A 27,450-nucleotide genomic window follows, 5' to 3' on the forward strand; every position below is an offset into this window, starting at 1 on the left:
TCCCCTCCTAAAAAACTGAGAGCCTTGTTCTTATGTGCGTGTAGGAATTACATTTTGTGAAGTCCTTAGAAATCAAGGCGCCCTTGTCCAAAGGCGCCTAGGTTTCAGAGTGCCTATTGTGAGAAACAGAAAGCAGGATGAATTTTTGGATAGTTGTTTTAGGTGTATTTTAGGCAAATCCATTATGAGCCTATAATTGTTGTCTTCAGTGTGAAGTTGAACATACTCCACTCTGTTGATTACATGTGTCTGTTTTTCTGACACTGGATATGTTTGACGAGAACTTCTTGATGCCAGGAGAATGTGGACATTGCTATCTCTTATCTGATGCAAGATATTTTTTAGAAGCTCCAGTTCAGGGGACTGCTAGCAATTAATTTCTAATACATAAGCAGGAGAGAAGGGCTGTACACCAGCACAAACATTGTGTTCCTGTTTTAGCATGTGTTGTTTATGTTTGGTCATCTCACTGAAAGGAGCCAAGAGTTAATTTAAATGATATTTCAAGTGTTGTTTTTTGTATGATTGTCCACCCAGCTTATGCCATTTACTAATTACCCAGGGCAGAGTAATGGCTGATCACTGTCTTTGCTTTGGGTAGCAGTTGAACTAGATGATCTCCTGCAGTACTTTCCAACCCAGACTATCTTTTTAGCCTATGATGATATTAGTCTTTGTTTATATGTGTGTTGATTAAACACATTACCAGGAAATACACAGGAACTGACACAATACTAAATTTACGCCATGTTTGACATTTCTTTGGTGAGTGAAATACAAAGAAATTGGGAATGAAGAATTAATGATTTTTCCAAATTGCCAGTTAAATTAAAGAGAAACCCAACCAACAAAAAAACAACAAACCAAAATATCCCTTCTTAAAATTTGATAAAAGCACAGAAGTATTGGTGGTTAGCAGGTTGCTAGTCTTATTTTTCTGAGGTGAGATTTGCTTACTCAGTGTCTGACATGACGAGGAGGCATGGTTCAAGTCTGGCATGCTCAGGTCTACCCAAAGCAATTCACCCTCTGATTCCCTTTACTGAGAAGTCTGAGCGCAGAATCAGTTTGCATAAGCTGCTTATTGGAAAGTCAAGCAGTTAGTGCTATCAGATGTATTGATCTGTTTTGCTGTTTCAGGCCTTTAGGAATTTAATCAAACACTTTTTCATTTCACAGTATTCAAATAAATGAAAATACTCTCTTCACTGGAGAGTGAAAAAAAGTGCAGTATATTATAAAGCTGTTTGGCTGCTGTGTGTAAGGAACTTTGGGGACAGTTTGGTTTCACTCTTTGGTATCAAGTCAAGGTGAAAGACATTGCAGGACTAAATCTTTCAATTCAGAACTAATTTAACAGAACTTCTTTTGCAGCACAGGCGAGCAAGGAAGTCAGCAGACAGTTGTTTGAGGCCAAAATCACCACAGGTTTTTGTGGCTTTATCAGGAATGCCTTTTACTAGTGGAGTGCCCTCTGATAATACTGCATTTAGATTTGTTAAGAGTAGTGGGAAAATGTGTAGAAGGTTCCCAAATAGATGAAACTTTCCATTTCATTCATTCTACTAAATCCTCACACAAATATTTACATCTTAAAAGCATTGTAGTTAAATGAGCATTTTAGCCAAAACATGAGTGGCTGCTTTTCACCCTTCTGAAAGGGTTGTCAACTTTTTCACTTTTGCTGGAAGGGTTTTCAAGGATTGGCATGGAGTACTCCGGGAAGCAGTGTGGTCACCAATCCCTGGAGGTGTTCAAGAAGTGACTGGACATGGCACTTAGTGCTGTGGTCTAGTCAACAAGTGGTATTCAGTCAAAGGTTGGAATTGATGATGTAACAGGTCTTTTTCCAACTTTTATGATTCTGTGATTCTTCCATTTCTGCAATATGCCAAAAAATAAAGAAAAGCCTTGGGGGTTTACCCAGCTGCTGCTCCAGTAGTGTTGTGACACCTTGCACATAATTTCTCATCAGATAATGAGTCCTTTCTGGCCAGGGTGGAGAAAATTTTGTGCTTGAGGCATTGTGAGTCCTTGCACATGGAAGATGCTGCTGGCAGCCATTTGCAAATGTTGAATTCTACTTGTCAGAGGTATCTGCAGTTCCTGGAGACGGCCCACTGCCAGGAAGGTGTGCTGTGATTGTCACACTGGTAAGGCTGATGGCACAGAACGCCTTGTTCTACTTTGTTGTGATTACACAGTACAGTCAATGGAAAGGGGATTAGCACGGATAATAAACATCTTGCCCCAGTTTAAAGCCCTGTTGTGCTACTCCTGACAAATTAAGCAATTCACTGTGATTGTCAGAGTGTCTAAGTCATGCAGCCTCCTTCAGCTGTCTGTAAGAAAGGAGCAATAAATTCCTTCCTGAATGCCAGCCAACATAAAGCCCTCCTGCAGATTTCAGTCCTCAAGCACAGCACTGAAGCCAGGGCTAAAGGGGGAAGGGAGTCCTCGGGCTGTGAGTCACATACTCTCTTCTGCCCAGTAACAAACTCGCTCGTCTGTCCCCAGTGGAGCTTTGTTAAAGAACTTTGAAAAACTGTGCACCATTAGAGTGCTACCCTTGTGGCTGTCTGTAATTGTAACAAAGAGTGTGCTCTTGAGAAGGCACAGCACCCTGCTCTACTGTACAAACTGTCAAGAGTTTTTAACTCTTACCAAAAAATAATTGTTTTCTTAGAAGCTGGCCTTTATCTGGAGATTTAGTAGTGTTTCCTATGCCTTTAAGCTTAATTAGAGTTGTGATGGGAAGCAAGTTCACTCTAAGGACAAGCACTTTCTTGAAATCTTCTTTTTATTCTGAATAACTGCATCTAAATAGGTTTAGTTAGGGATTCACATAGGAAGTTACCTTAACAAAGGTGGGTTTGTAGTAGGACTATTCACTTTACACTACATACAGATTTTTTATTAGCTCCAGGCATTCTCTGTAGCTGCTTGTGAATCTTAGTAGCATTCAGGGTGTATATTTAACTGGTTTGGGGGTTTTTAGGTACAGTATTGACACTTGATAAGAAATACAGTTGGCAATTTACAGTAGAAACTGTAAATATGTATTTGCAAGAATTTATGTTACTTGGGTAAGATCTCAGACAACTTTACAAAACACAGCTGTGCTTTTGAATACCTTAGAGTGTACCATGTCTCAGAAATAGTTGTGATTCCCTTATGTTGCTTTTGAATTATTTCAGTTACTTGGTTTTAAACCCAGTGCATTAGAACGTGCCTCTAAAAGCAAGTAATATAAAACATGTGTTCAGCATGTCACTTCTAAATGTCCCAAACCAGTAATTTTAGAAACTGATTTCCTGAAGAAGAGAAGATAATCAAATGTTACATTCAAGTAAGGTATTTGTTGGATGCCAGAGCTGGGCTGGTTTCTTTGCTCTTCTTTGAAAAAGTTTTTGTCACTTCGAGCTGCAGAACTTCATATTATTTTCTTTTTATTATACTCTTAACCCCCTTTTTTTAAACCCCACAAGTTTACAGGCATTATACCAAGCCTGAGGTTTCAGGTTGCTCGTTTTGTTCAGAAAATTGAAATGGCTGGAGATAAATTTATGTATTTAAAAAGCTCTGAAGAGGAAGAAAGGGGAAGTGGATGGGAAAGAGGGTAGGGCAGAGTAAAAGCTGGACAAGGAGTGCTGGAAGGGAACAATGTGCTCTGTTACCCCATGGGAGATGATGTTTCCTTTCAGAGCTGCTCTGCCTTCTGTTACTCGTGGGATTTAACCCCATACAGCACTACAGGCTGGGGAGAGTGGCTGGAAAGCACAAAAGGGGATGCTGGGGATGCTGGTCAACATCTGGCTGAACATGAGTCAGGAGTGTGCCCTGGTGGCCTTCTTGGCATCCTGGCCCATATCTGCAATAGTGTGGCCAGCAGGACCAGGGCAGTGATTGTCCCCCTGTACCCAGCACTGGTGAGGCCACACCTTGAGTTCTGTGTCCCGTTCTGGGCCACTCATTTCAAAAAGGACATTGATGTGCTGGAGTGTGTCCAGAGAAGGGAACAAGGCTCACGAAAAGACCAGAAAACATGTCTTATGAGAACTAGCTGGGAGAGCTGGGGTTGTTTAGTGTCCAGAAGAGGAGGGTCAGGGCTGAACCCATTGCTCTCTAAAATTCCCTGAAAGGAGAGTGTAGTGAGGTGGGGGTCAGTCTCTCCTGCCAGGCCTGCAATGAGAAGGTTTCCCAGGGACCGTTCCTGCAGGTGTTTATGCCAAGAGGCATTTGGATCTGGTGCTGGTGATGTGGTTGAGTGGTTTAGGTGTTACAGTGGCAGTGCTGGGTGGGTGGTTGGACTTGACGATCCTAAAGTTTTCTTCCAAGCTTGATGATTCTGTCATTATCGAAGGGCTATTCTAAGTGGGATATGGCAGATGATGGTGCAGGAACTGATGGAGTAACAAGATGGCCTTTGCTTCTGAAAACACCAGATCTCTGCTTACTCTTCCATTAATGCTTGAGTAGCTCAAGGGACAAAATACACTTGTCTCTTTGGGATGCATGGATCCTTGAGCTGTTGTGCTTTTGTGACAGTGGCATGCATTATGTTCCATAGACTTCCTTTACTGCCTACAAATATCCTTTCCATAGGCTTAACATAAAGGAATATATTACCCTTGTTATGTGTTGGGCATGCTTTGAGTAATTGCTTCCCCCTTTCCAATAAGGCCTAAATGTAGAGGCCAAAGGTGTTTTGACTTCAGTTGTCAGTCTAGCATGGAGGTGGTACTTTTGGAGAGAGCTGTGTGTACAGCTTTCAGCCTCTTTATCATCAACCTACTTCTTTTGTCTGCAGTGGAACTTTCCAGTAAAATAAAACACTGAGGTTCTTTTGGCTGTATGTCCCCCAAAACAGCCCTTGTTTGGCTCATTTGTTTTTCAAGAAAACAGATAAATTTTCAAACTGAATGTCTTGAAGGATGAGTATAGAAGGGGTCAGCGTGTGCCTACTTCACCAGCTTTTATACCTGCTTAGTGTTCCTCTTCTCAATGTGTTTTCTCTTTATCAAGAGACGAGTCACACTGGATGGCAGAGCGCATTTCTCATGCAGACAGTGTTAGAGAAAAACGATTTTTATATGTTTGTCAGCATCTTGACACATCTGGCAGGGTGTGACTTACAGAGGATTAGCACCCAGCTCTTCTAAGAACAGAAAATTAGAAGAAATCTCCCAAGTACTGTAAAGACCCAAACAATCATTTGTTTGTAAAGTGCCTAAATCAGGTCACAGGTGTGGGGTATCTCAGTGTCAGACTCCATTTTTCATCCCCACAAATACAACTCATAAATTTGACCCGATTTCTCTGTTGTTCGCCTCAGATCATAGTCTCTGCTGGTTGCTCACAGACAGCAGCTGAAAGGCTCTCTGGGTGCCGCCTCCTCCCGTCTGTAGCTGTTGGTATCTCTCCACATGCTTGCACGCTGCAGTCATGCTGCTGCCTCACCGACCCCTGAATCATTCTTGTCTAAATTGACTTATATTTAGCACTGTTGTTCTGTTCCCTGAATCCATCCGGTCAGCTGCGTGACAAACTGCTGTTCCCTGAATGCTGTCCAATTTGTAAATAAAAATTACCACAACTTAGGGACCATGGCAAACATTTCTGTTTAGAGGTGCAGTTGTTGAAACGTCCAGTGGACTTTTCTGTCATGTACCTGCGCCCCTGCCTTGTGGCAGGATGGATGAAAAGTGTGCTGGTGATTCCTAATCTTTCTAGAACTAGTTAGAAATCATTTTACAGAACTATTTATGAGCGGACAGGCTGGGTGAGCACTAGTCCCAAGGTGCATATGTTGGCTGGAAATTTTGACCTCCAGTGAGGCTGCAGATATTCTTCCTATGCAGTCCATGGAGTGCCCCAGGAAATCACATCTCTGCCATGTCCAGTGGCTTCCTTTGCAGTTTCTGGAGGCTTTGACGGTCCCTTCAGCAGCAGCTTCAGTAAGTCACAAGATACTGGCACCCCTGAGTAAATCCTCATGATGGAAAAGCTTAGCTTACATATTTTTAAAAGAAGCTTTCAGCTTCTAATTTCACAGGGAGAAGTACACCACCATCTGCCCCAGACATCTTCATTTTTAAATGCTTTGTCCTTGTAAATTGACATGCATTCTAAGTCAACCACAAAACTAAAGAAAGATTTTTCAGTTGGTTTGGGAAGAAGTTCTCGCTTTTCAAGGAAACTGTTTTAATTGTACAGAACTGTTATCCCTCACACTGTTCTTTGGCCAGGCTGTTTACTGAAAATGCATAGGAAGGGCTACTTAAAATGCCTTTGTTTCTAATGTTGGGCTCAAATATGTACTTGGAATCCGTTAAGGAGCCTTAAATTCCTAGGGAAGTAAGATCAGCAGCTAACCTGTCCATTGGCTGGCCCTTGAATCTTTTTATTTATAGAATCTGGATTTTTTAGTAGGCATCAAGGAAGCATCAGATAATATTTCTGAGACACAGCAGTAATTTTCCTGCATTTTCATGGCATTGACTTATCCTTTTTATTGTCTTCTTTCAGGCTTCCAAGATACCACAGAATTGTTGCCCACTTCTTGTATTTGTGAATCCAAAAAGTGGTGGTCTAAAAGGTCGAGACCTGCTGTACAGTTTTAGAAAGTTGTTGAACCCACATCAAGTCTTTGAACTTACCAATGGGGGCCCACTGCCTGGGTAAGTCATCCTGTCTTAATTTTTTTTTTTTTTAATTTACATTGTTTTGTTATTTTTTAAAAGGGTAGACTTGATTCACTTACTTTGAAGATCTAAATTTCTCCTGTTCTGTGCCTGAACAGAAGAAATTGATCAGGGCAGTGGATCATTTCCTTCTGACTGCTCTTACTGTGAGAACATATTTAAACTTTAGGATTATCTAAAGAAAAGAGAATATAGTAGTTCCTGATGTATATGCTTCTGTCAAATCTAGCAGAGTCTGGCCCGGGGAAAGTCATATGCACTTTACAATAGCACATATTTAATAATTATTGAAAATAAATAGATTTATAATTGAATGGAGATGGAAAGAGAAATGTAACATTTCCTGATGAGGGTGGATTTTTGCTTTTATTTCTTCTGATGTTTCATGGGAACTACCAGGAAAGTATAATAAAATACTCTATTTTGACTCTTGAAACTTGGACACAGTTGCAGTATTAACAGGGTTTGCCTGATCACAGCTGCAACATTTCTACAAGGAACAGAACATAATGTGCTTGTAGGAAGACGGGAACTGATGACTTGATTTAATGAACCCACTTTGTTACAGCTTCATAAAACTGAAAGTTGTAGCCTATTCGTCATTCCTTCACTACTATTTAACAAAAAACTTGCCATGACAAGATCTTCAGAACAAAAGCTTTGTGGGAAAAATGCAGCTTATGTAGGAGACAAGATAAACAAGATACACAAACTAATTTTTCTGTCAGAACTGTATAATTCTGTTTTCTTTTTAATGCACTTCAAGCTGCAACTTCAGTAACCGGTTCATTTTGTTTTGGCTTTGGAATCTTTCTGTAGCTTTATGGCAAAATGCTCCCACTTGTTCATTGCTTCTTGTGCAATGGGAAATAACAATTCTTTTCCATGATATGTTGGTATGTAGGATGAAAAGCCACAAAAGGTAAGCATCACCAGGAAAACAGTACTATTAAGAAGAAAATGTACTGTGATACCTAACCTATGACTAAGTACAAAAACACCACCCATAATCAGTATCTCCTCTAGGATTTAGAGTGTTACAGATGTTCACAATTGAAATTACGACTAGTTAGGTCTCTGTGCCCTTGAAAAAGGAAGTGATTAACCATTTAGTTCTGTCTGTGAAGAATTCTAGATTAATATGGTTTTTCACTCTTTTTAAAATCATCTTTATCTACAACTTCATATTTTTCTATTCATTTTGCTGAATTTGATCCAGAAACTGATGGTAAAGGGGCATGGGCAGAAATCCAATAATACTGTGTTATTTTAAATAGCATATTGGGACTTTGCATTTCCTATATTCCATCGTAACTTTTCTTTTCCCCTGTGCTTCACAATGGAGGTTTCACACGTTCTCCAAAGTGCCCTCCTTCCGAGTGCTGGTGTGCGGAGGGGATGGCACCGTTGGCTGGGTCCTTGGAGCCCTCGAGGAGATCAGGCACAAGCTGGTGTGCTCAGAGCCCTCAGTTGCCATCTTACCTTTAGGAACAGGTGAGAATCACAGGAAGAACAGAAGCTGAGTGCAGAAGCCCTCTGGAAGGTTTTCTCTTTATCAGTCCGACACAGGACTCGGTTTTGCAGCTGAGATGCCATGAGATTGAGTTCTGGCTGGTGCTGGAAAGTAAACCACAGTATCAGCTTTTCAAGGAAATGGCGGTTGTGCTTTCATAAAAACAGCATCAGGAGAAACAAGCAGCAGGAGTGTTGGTATGTGTGTGGGTGAGTGGGCAGGAGTTGGGAGGGCGAGATATCCTCCTCCTGACAACCACAGGTGCATCAGCCATTGCTGTAGACAGCAAACTCAGTTGCTCCCTAGTATCTCAACTCCACAACAGGTTTTTCTACCACTTTTTGTGGAAATGCTCCAGTGTGTCCGTATGCAGTGGTAAGCACATGTGCAGACACAATACAGCTTAGATTTTTTTTTTTTGGCGCTAGTTAACTCTTCCTTCCAAACAAATGAGTTCTGTGACTTGATTGGAGCACCTTAGTGCAGTGTGATTTGTAAAACAGGGCTGATGCACTGATTGTGAGACACAGTCACCTTTTGGTGTTCTTCACTGTTGCCCAGGTAATGACTTGGGGAGAGTCTTGCGCTGGGGAGCTGGCTACAGTGGGGAGGACCCATACTCCATTTTGGTTTCTGTGGATGAGGCAGATGATGTTCTTATGGATCGCTGGACTATCCTTTTGGATGCAGAAGAGCCAGCTGAAGGAGCAGAAAATGGCATTGCGGAACCTGAGCCTCCCAAGGTGAGCTGGGCACTGTTTGGGTGTGATTCTTAGGAACTGTTGCTCTAGTGAAAATCACAAAGAGGATGGGTATTAACATAGTTTAATTTTTACTGCTCGCTTGTCTTTGTGCTTGGGCCTTACTGGGCTGTTTCCTAGTGAATACAGCACATGTCTGGACATAGTGTTTCGGTTCTGGCAGGGCTAGTTGACTGCAGAGCATCTTTTGTAGCTGTTTAGCAAAAAGCATCTGATAGAGAATTAATTAAAAGATCCACATGGTGATGGCATTCCTGTTCGCTTTGGCTGGAAAAAATATTATTTCTCAAATAAGAAAAGGCTTTGGAAGAAATGCCAAAACACTTGTAAAACTGGAGTGTCAACCAAAAAACACTCCCTTCCCCAAGAGGCACTCTCATCTTTTCTTTCACAGTTTAAGAAATTACTAGGAGTTGCTAGCATATACGGGAAGTAAATCCTTCCATCATCTTACTGCTATTGTGTGTCTGTATATGTGCTGTTGTTATTTGCTTTTTTTTTTTTGAGTGAAAGTCACTGTCACTTAGTTCATATGAACTTGTTTCTGTTTAGGAAAATAAAAATGTTGATTGTAATTAGTGATTTCTGCTGCTCTATGTGAATCCTGGTTCTGTCTCTTTTTAGATGGAGGGAAGAAATTGGACAAGGGACTTGCAAAAAAAAAAAAAGGCAGGAAATCATAACAATGGTAGCAATTGTCTAAGATTTTAGTCTGGTCACTGGAAAATCCTAGGCATTATGAGTCAGTTGGAGGATTTAAGATGCTCAGGTTCCAGCTATTTCTCACTTGGTGGAGACAGGGGCTTTTTTTCCCATCTGCTTTTTAAAGGTGAAGGATGTGAGAGTAAGGCCTAGGATAAAAGAGTTATGGAATGAACTGGCATGCGAAGAAAGATTTAATGGAAGAAATGGTCGAAATCTGTAGAAACTTGAGGTTGGCATATAGCGAGCTAGTTAAAATGCAGCTGAGTAGGTGAAGTCAAGTTGTTCATTCATCTGGTGTAAGCTGGTCACCTTCCAAAGTAAGTAAGGTTGTCTTCCCAATGATGTAATATAAATCCATGGCTGATGCCAAAAATAATAGTGGCATTAGTGTTCAGCAGCTTGTGAAGTTATTGCATAGAATTGCTTTGAGATGTTGAGTTGGTTTTATATCTGCATTTGTTTTTCTTTCTGCTTTAATATGCTTGTTACTTTAATTAAAATACTAAATTTTGAAGTTTCTGATACTTTGGAAATAATGACTAAGCATGTCAACAGTTGTTCATGCAGCTTTATTTTTAGTGCAGTGTTTCTGGAAAATGTTTTCCAGAATCTGTCAAGATGCAAGTGACTTGGAAGAATCATCTGCAAAGCTTGCTTTTGTTGAAAAACTTTGGAACGTCTTCACTTTTCATTTATAAATGTAAGCAGGAAATGATACCTTTTTTTTTCCTTTTGGTCAGATTGTACAGATGAACAATTACTGTGGTCTTGGCATTGATGCAGAGTTGAGCTTGGACTTTCATCATGCTAGAGAAGAAGAACCAGGGAAATTTAACAGCAGGTAATCCTGGGCAAACTAGGCATGAAGGTCAATTCTGTGGTATTGCATTACTTCTAATTTACACTGCAAATGATAATCTTAAATGCTACAAGTGTCTGCTGATATTGCTTGTGGCAGAGCTGGGACAAGGAGGAATTAGGCTAGCCAGGAAGTCATAGACACAAAATTCCTTTGTTCTGTTGGTTTGGGTATGGTTTGGGGTTTTTTCCCTCTACCAAGAGAGCACCAAAGCAGTTTTTGTAAGCCATGTCATTGTTATTTAGTATTTTTAGTTGCCAATAACTGCATTTTTGACTTTAGTGAAATTTTGAGATGGTGGAAATACCTCTTACTCAAAGCCTTTAGCAAGAGTGAGGCAGTGCTGCTACATGAGCAATAAGCCCTGCTCAGAAGTGTTCAGAACTTCTACTGTACCTTTTCCAGTTTTGCCTAGTGCTGTTGCAGCACCTGCATGTTGGTATTAAGGATAAAAAAATCTCTGTATCTCAAGTTATTAAAAACGTGTTGACAAAGACCTTCCTCCTCTCTGGCATGCACATCAGCCAGTAATAGGACTTTTTCTTCTTCCCATAATTGCTGAAATTGATGAGCAAAAGAAAGCATGTCTGTGTAATTAATCAGTAATTCCTTATAGAAACTGGTTTTATTTGCTTTCCTCTGTGTTTGTGATTAAATGCCTTCTAAATTCTTTTGGTTGCCAGAGTTACAGCCGGTTACAACTATGCAGTGTTCAAACTGTAACTAGTAAAAATATTCTCTGACCAGTTATGAGTGCAATGATGTGTAATCCAACCTAACTTGTAGTGTTCTGCCTGTCATTACAGGCGTTGCTCATGGTGCTTTTCTTAAAAACTGACTAATACAGTCGTTGATGTAAATATAGGTGGCTCCTGGTACATAAGTTGCTATTAACCACTGGTTTGCATTTTCAATACTTGACTGAAAGCATCATAGGTAGTAAAGTCAGGTAATAAGTTTGTGTTCAGCAGTGTCCATTGTAGTTGGTGAAACTTTTCTAGATGGACTTGTGCAGTTAATATAATGTACAAGTTATGTTTATTCTTTCTTCAAAATATACTACTCCATATTTGCAAAGATGCAGCATTTCAAAATATGCATCCTCTTATTGCCACTGCATTTAAGAGATGTACTTTGATTGCTATTGCCCTGTGTGCTTTCCATCCTTGTCATCTTCATCTCAGTCATTTCCCAGTGTGCAGCATCCATAGTGCAGTGGACAATGTCTTGGTATCATTCTTGCAGAGTGACTTGAAGGACTTGTGGGAAAGAAGAGAATTAATTTTTTTTCCCAAATCTAAAGGACTATATACTTCCGTAAAGGAAACATGAAATAAGGAATTGAGGTACATTTTTGCGGAAACCAAAAGCTTGTGCATGCTAACACTGCTGACACATGATATTTATCTTTGACTGCCTGTGAAAATGACTGCTAAAATAGTTGGATTTATGCTTCCCCACCATAAGCAAGTGCACGCTCTTGTCAATAATATTAGATTTTTTTTTTAATTATTTCTAGTAAATTAACTAAAAATGGTATCTACTTAATGCAAGATGCCACAGCTGCTGGCAGGCAAGCTGGCTACTCTTGAGTGCAGAACAGGAAGATTTGGGTTGTGGCAACAGAAATTGCAGGTAGTCCTTGGAAGAAATACGGGCTTGAGTGCTCTTCTGAAGCAAGACCGTAAACTGATAAATGTCCCAAAAGCTGTGTGCTCTCTGGCCTCACTCAGAAGAGTCTCTTTTTATGCTCTGGACTGCTTACCTTTAGTTAGCAGCTCAAAGTGCAGTGATAACACCCCTGCAGGAATTCAACACTGATCTTGCACTGCAGATAAAAATAGTGTCTATTGTGACAGTGATGGTCTTTGCATTGGTGAGTGCCAAACTATATAAGTTTTTTTCACAGTGTAAAATTTAATGACAGGGCATCTGCCTTCATTCACAGAATCACAGAGTGGGTCAGGTTGGAAGAGATTACAGTGGGCATCTTCTCCAACCTCCCTGCTCAAGCAGGGTCATCCCAGAGCATTTGGCACAGAATTGTATTCCAGATGCTTCTTGAATATCTCCAGCGAGGGAGACTCCACACCCTCTCTGGACAATCTGTTCCAGTGCTCAGTTAGAAATTGTAAAGAAAAGTAAAGAAATTGTTCCTTGTGTTCAGGTTGAACTTCTGTGCATTGGTTTCTGCTCATTGCCTCTTGCCTTTGCTTGTTGCCTGGCTTTGTCTTCTTGACACTGTCCCTTCAGATACTCACAGACATTGATAAGGTTCCCTCTCGAGGCTGAACAGGCCCAACTCCCTCAGCCTTTCCTGGTCAAAGAGATGCTCCAGTCCCTTAATGATCTTTGTTGCCCTTCACTGGACACAGTCCTGGAGCTCCATGTCTCTCTTGTACTGAGGAGCCCAAAAGTGGACACAGACTGAAGATGTACCCCACCAGGACTGAGCAGAGGGGTAGGACCACCTCCTTTGACCCGCAGGTTATGCTCTTCCTACTGCACCCAGGATCCAGTTGGCCTCTTGGCCCCCAGGACACATGGACATGGACAGCTTTTGGTTCACCAGGACACCTAGGTCCTTCTCCTCAGAGCTACCCTCCAGCAGATTGCCCCCAGCCTGTGCTGGTTCATGGGATTCTTCCTCCTAGGTGCAGGGCTCTCCCTTTGCTCTTCGTTGAATTTCAGATTGTTTCTTTCTGCCCATCTCTCCAGCCTGTCAAGGTCTCTCTGAATGGCTGCAGAGCTCTCTGGGGTATCAACCCGTTCTCCCAGCTTTGTGTTGTCAGTGAACTTGCTGAAGAGGCATCTGGTCTTCATCCAAGTCACTCCCAGGGGATCCTGGAGCAGTCTTTAGGATTGCATATGACAGAAGAGATCACATCTTACTTGTACCATCCAAAATGGCAGGAGATTCCCATGGCAAGCAGTTTCCTAAATGCAAGGTTTGGGAGAATATTTTGTGCAATTTAAGGCAAGTTTGTACTTATGTTACAGAGATACGCAACTGTTCTGCAGTTAGGACACTGTGAAGTATTCTTTCAGTTTCTGAAGGCTTCCTTCTTCATGCAACAGAAATTAATACTTCTTGGGGATATTGCAAGTGTTGTGTTTCCTACTGATATTCCAGTATTTTCAGTTGTATCTGAATTAGCTGTCTTAGCATAGACACATCTTGCATGGAGCAGAGGTGTATGTTAAATGGTGTTACCTGAAGTACCTTTAATTTGGTGCTATTTTAAACTGTTTGGACATAGGACTAATAATTCTCAATGTAATAATTAAAGATAACTGAAAAGTAAGTCTCTGTCTGAAGATTTGGCTGTAACCTGTATTGGCTGTCTTCCCCACTTTAATGTCTGCGGTATTTAGATATAATGCTAGAGAGATTTTGCAGAGTTGAATTCCAACAACAACCATGTACTAGTAGGGTAAAATAATGGAAATTTATGCTTTTTATTTAAAGGTTGCCCTGAAGGCCATGTATCCAAAGGTTTCCATTATAGAAGAAAATAGTCTGTGTGTTTGACTATCTTTTTGTTTATGTTATTCTTAAAATATTTTGCCATTTCTAGGGATGCCATAAAAATCTTCCTCATCTATTTTATTCTAAAATTAGAGTTGTTAGAGCTCTGTCACAAGTTGAGATTACTAAGTGTGTTTTAAGTTTCTGAAGCTAAGTATATTTCAAATTAATTAGGAATGTGTAAAGCAAAGATTTTCAAATGTTTTTTTGCCATAAGTATTGTAGCATTGCTTGAGAAAACAATTTAAAATTGGTCATGATGACCTCTAAGTCTTAATCAAAAATGTAATCTTCCAGCCCAGGAGTTTACATTTCAAAGAGGCATTGTATTCATGCAATGCTTCAAGAAGGGACCATTTTACTGTAATAAAATTTCACAATCTGCACATGCTTCAACAGCAGAATCATCCCTTAAGTAAAGGTAAGTAAAGTAGCAGTTCGTGGTTTATGCTTTGTTTTTATGCAGTAAAGCTGGAAGAATTTCAAATGGGTTTTAATTGAAAAACTCTTTAAATATACCTGCTAGAGGACAATAGTGGTAAACATACAGGGAAGAGTGCTATGCTTGGCCTTACCTTTTAGTTACAAGATCCTTGTCTGCTCCTAGGTTTCACAACAAGGGAGTTTATGTGAAAGTTGGGCTGCAGAAGATAAGCCACACTAGAAACCTGCACAAGGACATAAAGCTGCAAGTGGACCAGCACGAGGTGGAGTTACCAAGTATAGAAGGACTCATCTTTATTAATATACCCAGGTAAAAAGGGTCCCTTGTGGGCAGGCTGGACTGTGTGTGTAGAATTTTTGCTCGGTATTTGAGCATCAAATGCCAAATGGCTAGGTAACAGGATCAATGACAATCAACCTGCACACACTTTCTGACATGCTGGAGACCAGGTACCTAAGCAGTTCCTGCAGTGAAGGCCAGGATTTCACTATCAGACACTGCCCAGGTCCTACAGGCAACTGGTCAATATACATGAGTGTGCGATGCTACCTGAGTAGCCATGGAAGACCACAGTTCAGATACCTTTGCAGGTCTGTGAGTGCTTCCTTGACACCTGCAGGGAGCTAGAGTAACTGTTGTATAATTCCACAGGAGATCTGGCTTCCTTAGATGTGATGTTGATTGAGGTAGGTTTTTTGTTTGCACAAAACCAGCAGGTAATTAATCCTGCCATACTATTATTTTTTCAAGTACTGTCTTGTCTTAAACAACCTGTATCTCTTTGCATTTCAGTCTGAAAATGTTTTATTCAAATACTCCTTTTTACATGTACACAAATACACAGTGCACATGAGAGCTGTGGAGAAGAAAAGATCCCAATTAAGTGATGAGTAGTTCATGTGCCAAAATAATAACAAGGGATTTGAGTGGGAAGGGTCAGTACTGCACAAAAAGCAGATGGTTTAAATTGTCAGAAGCATTTCAGAGGACTGAAGTGCATGAATATCTGACTAACTACAGGTGCTTTTGGCCAGGTACAAGAATGAAATCTTGATAATTGTTTTAGCTTTAGTTTCTCTTCAGTAACTTCTGTGAATGTTGTCAAGACCATTAAGAGCTATGTTAAGTTCTTTAGTCTTGAAAATTAAGGGTTAGTTTAGCTGTAACCTGTATTTCCCAGCAATCTAAAACTCTACAGAGTTACCTTCTTCCTATTCACACCTTTGCTTTCCAACTGAAACTATTTACTTCACTCCTTTTATTACTAAAATATCTGATAAAAATTCTTCCAGATTTTAGAAAAAGAGCTCCTGCTTTTACAATGCAGGAAAACTGCTCCCTCCAGCTGGTGGGGGAGCAGAGTGTGTAGCTTTTGAAGGCTGAGAAACCAACCACCCTTAGCAGGGCACCAGGGAGCGTGCCTGGGGGCAGAGCACAGGTGGTCACAGGTGTGCTTTCCACACAGCTGGGGCTCTGGGGCCGACCTCTGGGGCTCTGAAAGTGACAACCGCTTTGAGAAACCACGCATCGATGACGGCCTGCTGGAGGTGGTTGGTGTGACTGGCGTCGTGCACATGGTGAGTTGGCATCCCAGAAGGCACAGAAGAAACATGCATTTTATGGAACAGGCTTATTTCTGTGACAAGCAGTGCGTTGCAAGTGCAATTACGCCTCTTTGTTAAGGTTGGGTAAGAAGAAGTAATAGGAATTGAGAACTTGTTAAAAATCCATGGGGATTTTTATGCTTCATGACTTAACTCGATTTTGAACCAAGTAGAGAAACATACATATGTGCATATATACATACATACATATATATATATATATATATGTGTGTGTGTGTGTGTGTATATCAAATACAAATATATGTATGTATTATGGAATGCACTGGCTTTCTCATAACAGGTATCATGGTGTCCAAATGGAATGGTTCATGAATGAGCCATTCCATTTGGACACCATGATACCTGTTATGAGAGGGAGGAAAACAAGATTTTATTCTAATATTACAGAAACATGCACCCTTCACCTAGTGTATTTCCGAAAAGTCTTGTTGTACCTCATCACAATCACAGTGGCAATTCCATCAAGACAGATTGCTTTATAATTATCTGCCACAGGCTTTCCAACACATGTCACTGAGAATATGATACTTGATGCTCTTGATTTGAATGCTACATCAAGCAGGTGGTATGCTGTTCCTGCAAAGAATATTATGACTCAACTTACGGAATTATTTTTTAATTCTTTCATGTATTACATATTTTTACAATGATTTGCTATTAGTAACGCACTCCTGTGGGATGGTAGGTTATTTTTGTCTTCATATCTTACCACTGTTTAAAGAAATCTGCTGCTGAAAAAGTATATGTGGTCAGGTAACTAGAGATAACTAATCCATAAAACTGCCAAAAATGGAAACGTGGGTGCTTAAATTTTGTGGAGCTCAATCTTTAGTGTTGTCAGCTTTATTTTGTAATTTAGATCTTCTAAAATATGCTAAAGAGTTGTTTTGGTAGAGATCCTTAAATCTTTTGTGAAAGTAGAAGCAGCTTTGGAGTATAAATGTTAACAAACCTGTGCTTTGGATTTGTGATATTAAGGTTTTTACTCCCACATTTGGAGTTGAGTTTGGAAGAACTCTCTGATTAATAAACTGCTTTTAGACTTTGGAATTTCACATGTGCCAAAGTCTGTGTGTATAATCAGGTGTTTTTAGAAGTATTCACTATGTTATTGAGGGGGAAGCCAAAGCAAACAAGACCTTTGTGAGTGTATGCTCCTTGGCCAGCCTTTGTATACAAACAGCTTTGCTTTGGGAGTTGTTTTGCCTCCTGCAGCCTGCAGGGGAGTTCTCCTTCCTGGACTAGCTGAAATAATTAATGCTGGGGCAGTAAAGGTATCCTAGTTTTGCCTAAGCAGTTTTTTAGCTGAAACTTAAAATGTCAGGTGAGAATAAAATAATATCCACCCAGTTTAATTGCAGCTAGTATTTGTACTTCTTGTTACTTGGGGTGATTGATATCCTGGCTTTTAATCCCTAACAGGGTCAAGTCCAAGGTGGTTTTCGATCAGGAATCCGCATAGCTCAAGGCTCGTATTTCCGTGTAACGCTCCTAAAGCCAATTCCAGTTCAAGTTGATGGAGAGCCCTGGATTCAGGCCCCTGGCCAGATTATAATTTCTGCTGCAGGACCAAAGGTACTGGATGTGGGTTTCTCTTAGCAATTTGACTTTGTTCCTGCACTGGTTGTTACTGTGTTATCTTGCTTGTCTGAGTTCTCATGCTGAACCCTAAAGGAGCTGCTTAGCACTACATGGTAACTGACACGGCAATTTCTAAAGAGCACGCTTTGAAGGCTCTCTCCAGTGGCTCAGATGAGGCTCATGTTTAAAAAAATAGTCCCTGAGCTTTGGCCTAGTGATCCAATTTTTCCTCTGCTTGAGATCTGCAGGCAGTGTTGCTTTTCTTGAAGCAGGGCAGTTATAAAGGCCATGGTAGTAGTGCAGTGTGCGAGGTAGGAATCAGTCTGCTGGAGAAGGGAAGATCTGTCAGACAGCAGTAGCAAAGGAGAAAAATTAATAAGAGAGGAGCAAGGCCTGTGAAAAAGACTTGGGTAATCAGTGTCTGTTTTTTTCTTGGTTATCTTAATGTGTACATAAAAGACAGCATCAGCTCCCTAAGAATTTAACTTCTCTATTGGCTTTGAAATTGTGAAATAAATTCTTTGCAGTAGGTGACTGTGGTACACACCAGTCTGCACATTTGCCTGCTACCTTAGGGATGCCTTTTCAACTCACAGACATATGCTGCTGCAGGCAAGCTCAAAGAGTATGTAGCTATACTGGGAGGGGTACCAGAACCATTGCCTTGCTGAGGAGAAGTGAAAGAGAGGGTCATACCTCAAAGTTTCAGAATATGTTAAAACTTTGTTCTTTTCATGAGATGAAGTGGAAGGGTAATGGAAAGTGAGAGAGAGAGCAAACCTAACTTGTCCTTCAGTGAGAAACATTTTTTCTTCTTCTACCAGGTTACTGACTAGTTATCTCTACATATGGGTATATATACAGATGTGTGTACAGGAATATATATGCACACACATACATATATATATTGTGCATATGTTTATGTAAAAAAGCAGTAAATCCTATAGCTTTACAAGGATAGGTGCACCAGGTAGTTGTGTATTTATATGTTTTTCAGCTTTTTATTTGTTTGTTAGTTCGTTGCCGGAGATCAGCTAATTGATGACTACAGATATTTACCTTCCTTTAAATTTTTCAATTTTAGGTCCATATGTTGAAAAAATCCAAGCAGAAGCAGAAAAAAACTGGAAGCCTGAAAGAGATGAAGGTGGATAGCACATCAGTCTCTGAAGGAGGACGCAAAGGGGAGACCTGTGTTCATGCCTGTGGTAGATACCACCCTGGCCCAGGAAAACCGAGTGCAGACAAGTCGTGAAGAGTGTTGCCTATGAGCGTGCCTTTCATTACATTTTGATAGTACTGGGTTTTTCTTTGTCTTTCAAAGATAGTACCTCATTGTCACAAATAACTGTTATGTACCACTTGTCTCATCTGAAATGTTTACTTGGGGTTGCTTTTCTGTAAGCTGTTTCCCAGCCAAACAGAGATTCCAAGATGCTGAGATTTCTGCATTTGCCTTCACAAAAAATCCTTCCCTCCTCTCAGTTCATTCTTAAAGAAAATCATTCCATAGATAATTTTTTAATTGTTCTATAACTGAAAATGTGTTCCTTTAAATTAATGCTCACAATAGCATCCTAACCAAAAAAAGACAAAAGCATGAGCTGCTGAGAGCTCCTTAGATCAGTCCAAATAGCACAGCTGAAATAGTACAAGTGTAAAGAGAAAAACACAAAACGCAGGAGAGATTATTTCTGTAAAAAGATCCCAGTGCACTGGGAAGAGAGAAAGTACTAGAACAATTGAGTCAAAATATTTCAGAGCATTTACTTCAACAGTATTTGGACAGCATGAATGAAGGGGAAACAGCCTGTAGAGCAATTTTTGAATTGTAGCTTAGTTTCTCGTTATTCAGCCAAAGCCAGTTTTAAAAGGCATTTGAATTTCATCAGCTACAACTCTCAAAATAAAAAGGAACAAGAATACCCAAGGCAATAATATGTTATACCAATTCTTTTTTATCACTGAAACCATTGACTTTAACACCAGACTCTGCTGATTTGACTTTACTTGTGTTGTTTCACTTTCATGAATTTGGACTGTTATAAACAGCAAGTTCAAGAATCATCATTAATTAGGTTAAAAGAAGTACCACTTCGTGTTCAATTAAGTAAATCAGCACAGTCATATGTTAGAGCTGAACTGATGTGCAGCATAGCTTTAATGAGGAGTCTTAGCATCTAGGCTTCAAATAACTGGGAATGCAAGAGTCATCATGAAAATTCACTTACCTTGCTAGGCTTCTCAAGTCTTTGTGGGTGTTACTAGGTGTGGGCCCAGGGACACAGTGACTGTCTTTTCTCACTTGGATGAGTGTGTGCTCTTCAGAGGCTGTTTCTTCATCAGTTCCTGTGAGGCCAAGACCACCTCTCTGTGTTTACCCATCTGCTGAAGCTGTGGCGATCCAGTACTTTTACAGCTTTGTGCTAGAGCAGCCATACACCTGCCATACGCCATCCAGATCTGCTATCCATGGCTATAGGCATGTTGTTCTTCACTCACATCTCTGCTGTCTCATCTCACTGTGGTTCCCCAGGAACTGAACCTTTCACTGTTGGTCAGCATCATACACAAAGGGTTCTGTGAGCCACTTGTGGGCAGGGGGTGGGGCCTGCAGGATTTTGCCACTTCTGTGCATCTGCTGCTTGGAACTGCTTAAGCCATGTTGGCTAGAGCCTACTTAGCCATATGGTGGGTTTACTTGTCCTCTGTTGCACAGTAATAACTATTTCAGCTGTGGATGGCATGAATTCATCACTTGAGTGTTAGCCTTTAGAGCACCCCTCTTGCCAGTGTGTCTAGAAAAACATCTCTAGCTGCTTTGGGGGACTTAAGTGTAACTATGAAATACACAAAAAGCTGTTTTGTGATGGAGCCAGTTACATGCTGAGGCAGTTCTTGCTGGGACTCGTTGATGAGTCTGTACTCCTAGCACTGTGACAGCTTCCGCAAGAGCTGACCATTACATGTGCTTTCTGCTTTCTGGTCATGCTGCAACGAGGGTATGAATGTCATCTATAGCAACAGAATGATACAGCTAAAGCTACAAAGAGAGACGAAACAGCTATGGAAAAATGGCAGATGCCTGCAGCTTCTCCTTTCAATCTAGGGATTCCTTCTCAGTTTTCTGGTAGAGATGCAGTTGGAGGAATCATTTCTGTTTTCAATGAAATCTTTTCTTAATTGTTCGAATTCTTAATTTATATTTGGGGATGTTCTTCAGGTCCCACAGTGTGGACTAAAATTTTGCTTTCATTCAACATGAAAACTGGACTCATGCTATGAAGGAAATAGTTTGGATAGTACAGAGCTAAAAGCCTTGTCTTCCTGATCATTAAACACAGGGTTGTCTTCTTTAGAACCTGGGCATGAGGGGTCAGCTGGACCTCTTCTGGCATCCTGGTACCAGCATTACAAGTAGGGAGGACCAAATACTGTATTTCAGGATGTGCACTGTCTGAATGAAGCTCACAAATTAGAGAGGAAATCTGGAACAGGCTGCTGGTTCATAATTGTCCAGAAAGAGAGAGAAACTGCTTGGTATCCTTGGGACAGCAGAAAGAATGCATGCTCTACTTTCCAGCTGTTGACTCAGTAATGGAAGCTGGGCTTTTTGTTACAGAAAACATGCATAAATTTTAAGATTTCTGGTATTGACTGTCTTCTGCAGCCCAAATAAATAAGGCTGTCTTATTATTTTTCTAGGCATATATAATCCTGCATCAGGTATCTGACAGTGTTCAAGTTCTTGGCTTGTTAAGGACCTGTCTGTCTCTTATTTTGCTCTGTATCTGTTATCTGAAATAACATAAAACTCACAGGTCACAATATTTTAATCAGAGGGCCCCTTGCTGCGGCATATTCCTTGTGACAATTTCCCATCCCTGGAACTCTGTAAAAGCCTGTTTTGGGATAGCATCATGGTAGCAAGGTGACTCTGAAGTATGAGTGTAATCTCTTCCTAGCTTCCAGAGGGCGTCCTGGTAGAGGACAAGAAGGCTTTGAGTTTTGTTCCCTTTTCTTTTTTTCTCAGAAACCAACTGCCATGTATTTGAGTAGATGAGTGCCACACTGGAATGAAAACACAGCTTAAGAAAAACACTTAGTATATAAGGCCTCTGTGCATCAAAAGATGTGTTTTGATGGCAAAACAGATTCAGTTGAGACAGGAAACTTCCTGTAAAGCTTTTAAAAGGAGAAACTCACTCATTAACCCCTCCATAAAGATGTTCTAGTTTCAGGTTCTGTAAAGGCCATTATATCAAGAATGTGTGTGTGTGTGTGTGTGTGTGTATGTATGTGTATGTGTATTTTTTTCTCACATTTTCATTGCATATGGTGTCTGAGAAGGACTAGTGTTTTCTTCCATGGTATGCAAGGCCTGCATGAAGGGAGGGGGTAAACTCTTCACAGTTAATATGAAACATTTTAACATAGCATTTCCACTGAAGATAACAATGCAGTATAATTTATGTGACAGTGGGCAGATAGATGATTCTCCATACTGACTGAGTAGTATTGTGAGAGAACCTAGTGGTCACATGGCCAAGTACTTCAAATAATGCAGCAACAAAAGTGTAGGGGAAGAGGCTCAGTTCTGTCAAGACAGGTGTTAAGTAACATCAGGGACACAGGACCAGGAACTGTAACTGTGGACAGTGAAGAGATGCAGGCTCTTTGCTATCCTGAGCACAGTCCTTCATCCTCTCTCCACTGCCTTTTTACCTTGCCTATAAGCCATGGCAGGCACAAACAGCACAACTAGCATCTCTCCTGCTGAGGTACACTCTCCTGACCTTTTACTAGTGTCCTACTTAGGCATTGCCAGCACTGGGGACAGAAAGGTCCTGAAAACCCTGGTTCCTTTCAGATACGACAGTGTTGCAGACTAGTGCAGGTGGTCAGTTGGTTAAAATCTATTTTGATGGATAAACACATTACCTCTGCCTTGAATTAGTAGAACTAAAATTCAAAAGCTCATCCTTGAGATACGGGTGCTACTTCAGAAAACTTATTGCTTTTTTCCTCCATGGCTTTTACCCTTGATTTGTACAGTTTAAATTGCTGGTGTTTTCACTGTATTGAGTTTAGATGAAAGGGTTATTTTGCCAAAAACCTTTTGTTTATATGTGTGTACATACCCTGTGTGTACATACATGTGCACACACCCTTTAAGACTAGGCCTTATTGTATTTCCTTCCACAGTGCCTAATTATACAGCTTTTGCCCTGTTACAGCATTCTGATAGCGCTCACTTCTGGATCTTCCTTTCACCAGTTTTTGAACATGAGGCAGGACTTGTACTTTCCAACATGTCATGATGGCAATATAGTGAAAGCACAACCATGTTTAGAGTACAGTTTCTGCATTTATGCAGTTTGAGCTCTGCTTGCTCTTTCTAGATTTAGTCAAGTATCTGTGTGTCTAAAACCAGTGGCAATGGCTATTGTAGCATTTTAAGAACTAGGAAGAAGCTGCAACAAAACGAAATGAACTGTTATAGACAATGGTTGTTAATCCTTATGGTTACCCTCTTACAAATATTGTATTGATTTAATGTCTTTAGAGCAAATATGGTACTTGATCTGAATGTCAGCTGTTTCAAATTGCTCAGCATTTATGCATGCACGTGATTCTGTAGCAGTCTGTTGTCATATAAATGTCATTACCAAATGAAACCTTTTTTTGTGGGAGGAGAAGGTAAGAGGAGCTGTTGTGACACTTTAAAAGGGCTTATGTTGAAGACACAATAGATTTGTTGCATATGTATTTAATAATGTACAAACTGTAGGTATGCTCTGTCTTGCACAGTCTCCAGTCCATATTCCACCACCAGTACTGGGGGCTCATTAGACTTTTGCACTGGCAGTAGATCCTTTTTCAGTCTGCACCCCGTAAGTCTTCCTTACCACCTTCAAAGTGACTGTACATCCTCCTGTTTCTGCCAGGCTGCCCTCCTGCCCTTTGGGCCTAGTTCTGTACCAAATGGAGGTATGAGCATGTGCTGGTGAATGTGTGTGGAGAATGGGGGAATGGAGTTCCTGCTCTGAAGGCTGCTCTGTCAGTTTGGCTTAGACTATTCTGTAATTTCTACTTCAGCTTCTACTTTAGCCATCTAACAGCTGCACAGCAAAGATCTGGCAACTACTGAATTGCCTTGGATTCACCGGTGACAACGTTGCCTCATTTTCAGGCTTCAATTTTATATGCGTCAGAATATGTATAACTTCATTATACTTTTTGCACTTAACAGAAAATGCAGGTTAGATGGGCTTAGAGTGTGGCAAAATTGCAATGTTTGTACTTTTTTTGTAAATATGGGGATGATTCTACAGATAAAAAGATGCACTTTCAGATAACAATGAGAACAAGTTTGTAGAATACAATTGTTTAGGAGTTTCTCTGGCTGCAGTGTTCCTGATCCCCATCCATGTCTAACACTGTGTTCTCCTTGAAAGCCTGCTTGGGGATAGAGATGGCTTCTCACATTGCAGAATGTATTTATAGCTGACTGACTGAACATTTGTGTACGTTTTTGAGCAAATTTGCTGCTATTCTAAGTTTTAGGTTTTACTAGACTGCTTCTATAATGCGTAATGTTCAAGTTTTATTTATAATGTCAACACTTACTGATTTGACACTTAGTTTCAGGAGACATCCAGCCCAAAGCCTTCATTCCTTTTGCTATTTAATAGTGTTGTTTTGTTGTGGTTTCTTTTTTAGCAGTGTAGGCATTGTATGTGTGGAGTGCAGCGAAATGAATGCAAAGTATTAACCTTAACCTGCAGTTAGAGTGGCAGTTTCAATGTTTACAGGACAGAGACTATTGATTGTAAACCCATACACGTCCACTGAAATGGTGCACTCTGTGTATTTGGGAAGCACTGTTTCTGCTTATCGTGGTAATTAATGGAATAGTTGCCTTCTGGTTTTAGAGTCCTGGCTATGTTGCTTTGGAGAGATTTCAGTGTGGGTTATGGCTTGTCTGCCATGGACTCACAGGACAGAACTTTTACTGATACAAGTGTGTTATACTGAACATGTTTTCTGAAAGAGTGACTTTATTTTTTGTGAAGATAATTTATGAGAAATAGCAGATTTATAGCAGATCAGTGCTGAAGAAGTTGAAGTCTTGAAATAAATGTTTATAGATTTTAAAGATCTATCCCAAAGCAAAGTATTTTTTAATAGGGCAGTGTTACTGGTGTTGTTATCCCTCTGAGCTCTCCTGGCAGCATACCCATTTAGCATGTCACTCTGCACTGGTCAAGTGTGTTATTTAGGGGACAACCTGACTTCAGAAGATATGGCATCATTTATATGGTGCATATGCCCTATTACACCTCTGGCAGCAACTCCCCATATAAACATCAGCCATACGAGGCAGAGCTTCTCCTCATACAGATCACTGCAGGTTGAAGAGGAGAGAGCCCACACTTGTGCTTGACTGCAGAAAGGTTGTAAGTCTGGTGACTGTCTGGCACTTACAGTCCACTCTCTCACCATCACAGAGTGTGTCACACAAGCTCTTTTGCTTTCTGAAGGCAGGCAGGCACAAATCAAGAGTGCCGGAGTCAAACTGCTAATACTTTGTCTCACCATGGCATCCATTTCTTAGTGCTGCTTATCTTGCCAAACTGAGTAGCAAGAGGTGCTTGAAGTATTACTGAGTATTTATTGTGTAATTTTTGGGTGCTTATAAAGCCTTCACTGCTATTTTAAAGCAAAATTTGGGGATCTGTAGCATAGCAATAGCTGTATAACTCTAGCATTCCAAACATGCCCAAAGCAAGTTATTCTTGTGATAGTTTAGTTAGCAATGGTGTAGCTAGCAGCAATCAGTATCTTAAAGCTACAAGTTCTGAATATTGGAAGACAACATCTCTGCTTTGAATGCAAAGCGTTAGAGTTTGTAATTCACTATAGATTTCAGCATCTTTCCTAGTTAAAAATGACTGATGACATCTTAATTCTTCTCAAACTATAACTTAACTATTGCTTAAATAACTGTTTTTCACCTCTGGTTATTTAAATCATCCAATTTACACAGTTGTATGAATGCTGTTTTATTATCAAGATACTCTTAAAACGTCTCATAGCATTTCTTGTGAATGTTCTAATACATAAGTATAAATAATCCTGACCCAATAAACTAATGTAAGCTGACAAGTTATCGTCTAGTGCTTATTCTTTGTGCATCTGCCTAATTCTCTGAAAAAAAAAAGCAGCCTAAGTATAAGCATTAAAGTGGTTGAAAACAGTTTCCACACTGTGCCTCAAACCAGTAATGTGTTATCACACATTTACTTGTGGATTGGTCTCAAAAACTAGCTTTTAATGATGTAACTTGTTTCTCAATGTCTGCCTTGAAAATGAGACATGTCACTATATTGTGGTAACTTGTCTACAGAAAACATACCTAGTGTACTAATAGATTTTTTTTAAACTAATTTATAAAATATGGAGTTTTCTCTTATATTTAAACATCTGTTCATCCTTGGGTTCTGTTCTTAGAACAATTCTGTGTATATTTTGCAATACATGTTTTGTGTTTGACTGTACATTTTGCACCAATATGAAATATTGTATTCTAAGTATTATTTACAAATTCCAGAGATCTGTAACTAGAATTTGCTGTGAACAAATACAACATCTCTTCTACCCTGGATGCTTGTGGAGTAGTTATGCTTTAAAAATAGCAGAATACACTTCTGCAGAAACAAACATACTTTATCTCAGCTGGGCACTGCTTATAGGAATTTCGTAGCCTTGCTGTTTGAGATTGGGTCATGCCCTGTGAAAAGATGGCTGTGTTCTAACAGTGTGATTTCAAACGTGTTCATTTGTGAGACAACATCTAAGTTTGATCCCTGCAACATTCAAGCACCTCTAAAACCCTCATTTCTCTGGTTAGCACTGTAATTGGTAAAGTCTTTCTCTGATAGCACCAGTTTACTTTAATGCACCCAGACTTCTTTAACGATGATCCAGATTTTCCAAGGTATTTTCGTACAATTCCTTGTTCTGTTTGCCCTTCTCTAGAAACACGTGACCTGGTTTTCAAGCTGTGGGAAACAGGCCCACACATAGCCTTATGCTTGGCTCAGGTGAACAGTGGTGGACCTGGCCTGCACAACTCAAGGGCCAGACCTCATGGACCTTGGCTTGGAGGGACTCAGCTGGGGCAAGTGGAAGGGCTGTCCAGTGAGCCAGGCCCAGGTGAAAACTCTGCCCCACTTGGGGTAGAACAGCTCACCCCTCCTCAGGGGTTCGGGTCTGCCTTTCATGGCTGAGGATGGTGGGGGGGGTCACTCAGCCGGACACCTCCACTTGGGGTGTTCCTGCTGCCAGTAACCTTGCCTCTGGCAATGAGCAATTCATTCTCCCTGCTCTGTTCAACAACTTGACTGCAGAACTGAGGAGGCCTTGGTTATGTCCCAACACCTCTGGAAAAACCTTACTGTTCCCCGCTGGACTGCAAATCAACAAGTTCTGAAGCAGCTACAATTACATTTAAATCCATACATGGAAAAACCTCAGTTTGGAGCTACAGTTCTGGGAAAAGAGTGGAAACAAACAAAACACTGACCTTCATACATAGAAAAGAACAAACCACAAAACATCCAAACCTGAAATTATTCTTACCCCTGCCCTCCTGTGGGCTGAGAGAACTGCAAGAGGAATAGACAGCTACCAGCAGTCCCACCCTGCCCATACAAGGTTGTGCC

General features: G+C 40.5%; 1 protein-coding gene across 1 annotated transcript in view; it reads left to right on the plus strand.

The window, feature by feature from the left end:
- DGKQ (diacylglycerol kinase theta) overlaps positions 1–26,388 on the plus strand; it is an 87,905-nt gene extending 61,517 nt beyond the window's left edge. Inside the window, exons 16-23 of the mRNA XM_030968714.1 lie at positions 6,529–6,680; positions 8,050–8,198; positions 8,779–8,960; positions 10,424–10,524; positions 14,679–14,825; positions 15,982–16,093; positions 17,564–17,716; positions 18,807–26,388. Coding sequence (XP_030824574.1) covers positions 6,529–6,680; positions 8,050–8,198; positions 8,779–8,960; positions 10,424–10,524; positions 14,679–14,825; positions 15,982–16,093; positions 17,564–17,716; positions 18,807–18,977 — 1,167 coding nt within the window. The 3' untranslated portion in view covers positions 18,978–26,388. The remainder of the gene's footprint in view (positions 1–6,528; positions 6,681–8,049; positions 8,199–8,778; positions 8,961–10,423; positions 10,525–14,678; positions 14,826–15,981; positions 16,094–17,563; positions 17,717–18,806) is intronic.
- The last annotated feature ends 1,062 nt before the right edge of the window (positions 26,389–27,450 follow it).

Source organism: Camarhynchus parvulus, chromosome Z, assembly GCF_901933205.1.
Source record: "Camarhynchus parvulus chromosome Z, STF_HiC, whole genome shotgun sequence".
Lineage (NCBI taxonomy): Eukaryota > Metazoa > Chordata > Aves > Passeriformes > Thraupidae > Camarhynchus > Camarhynchus parvulus.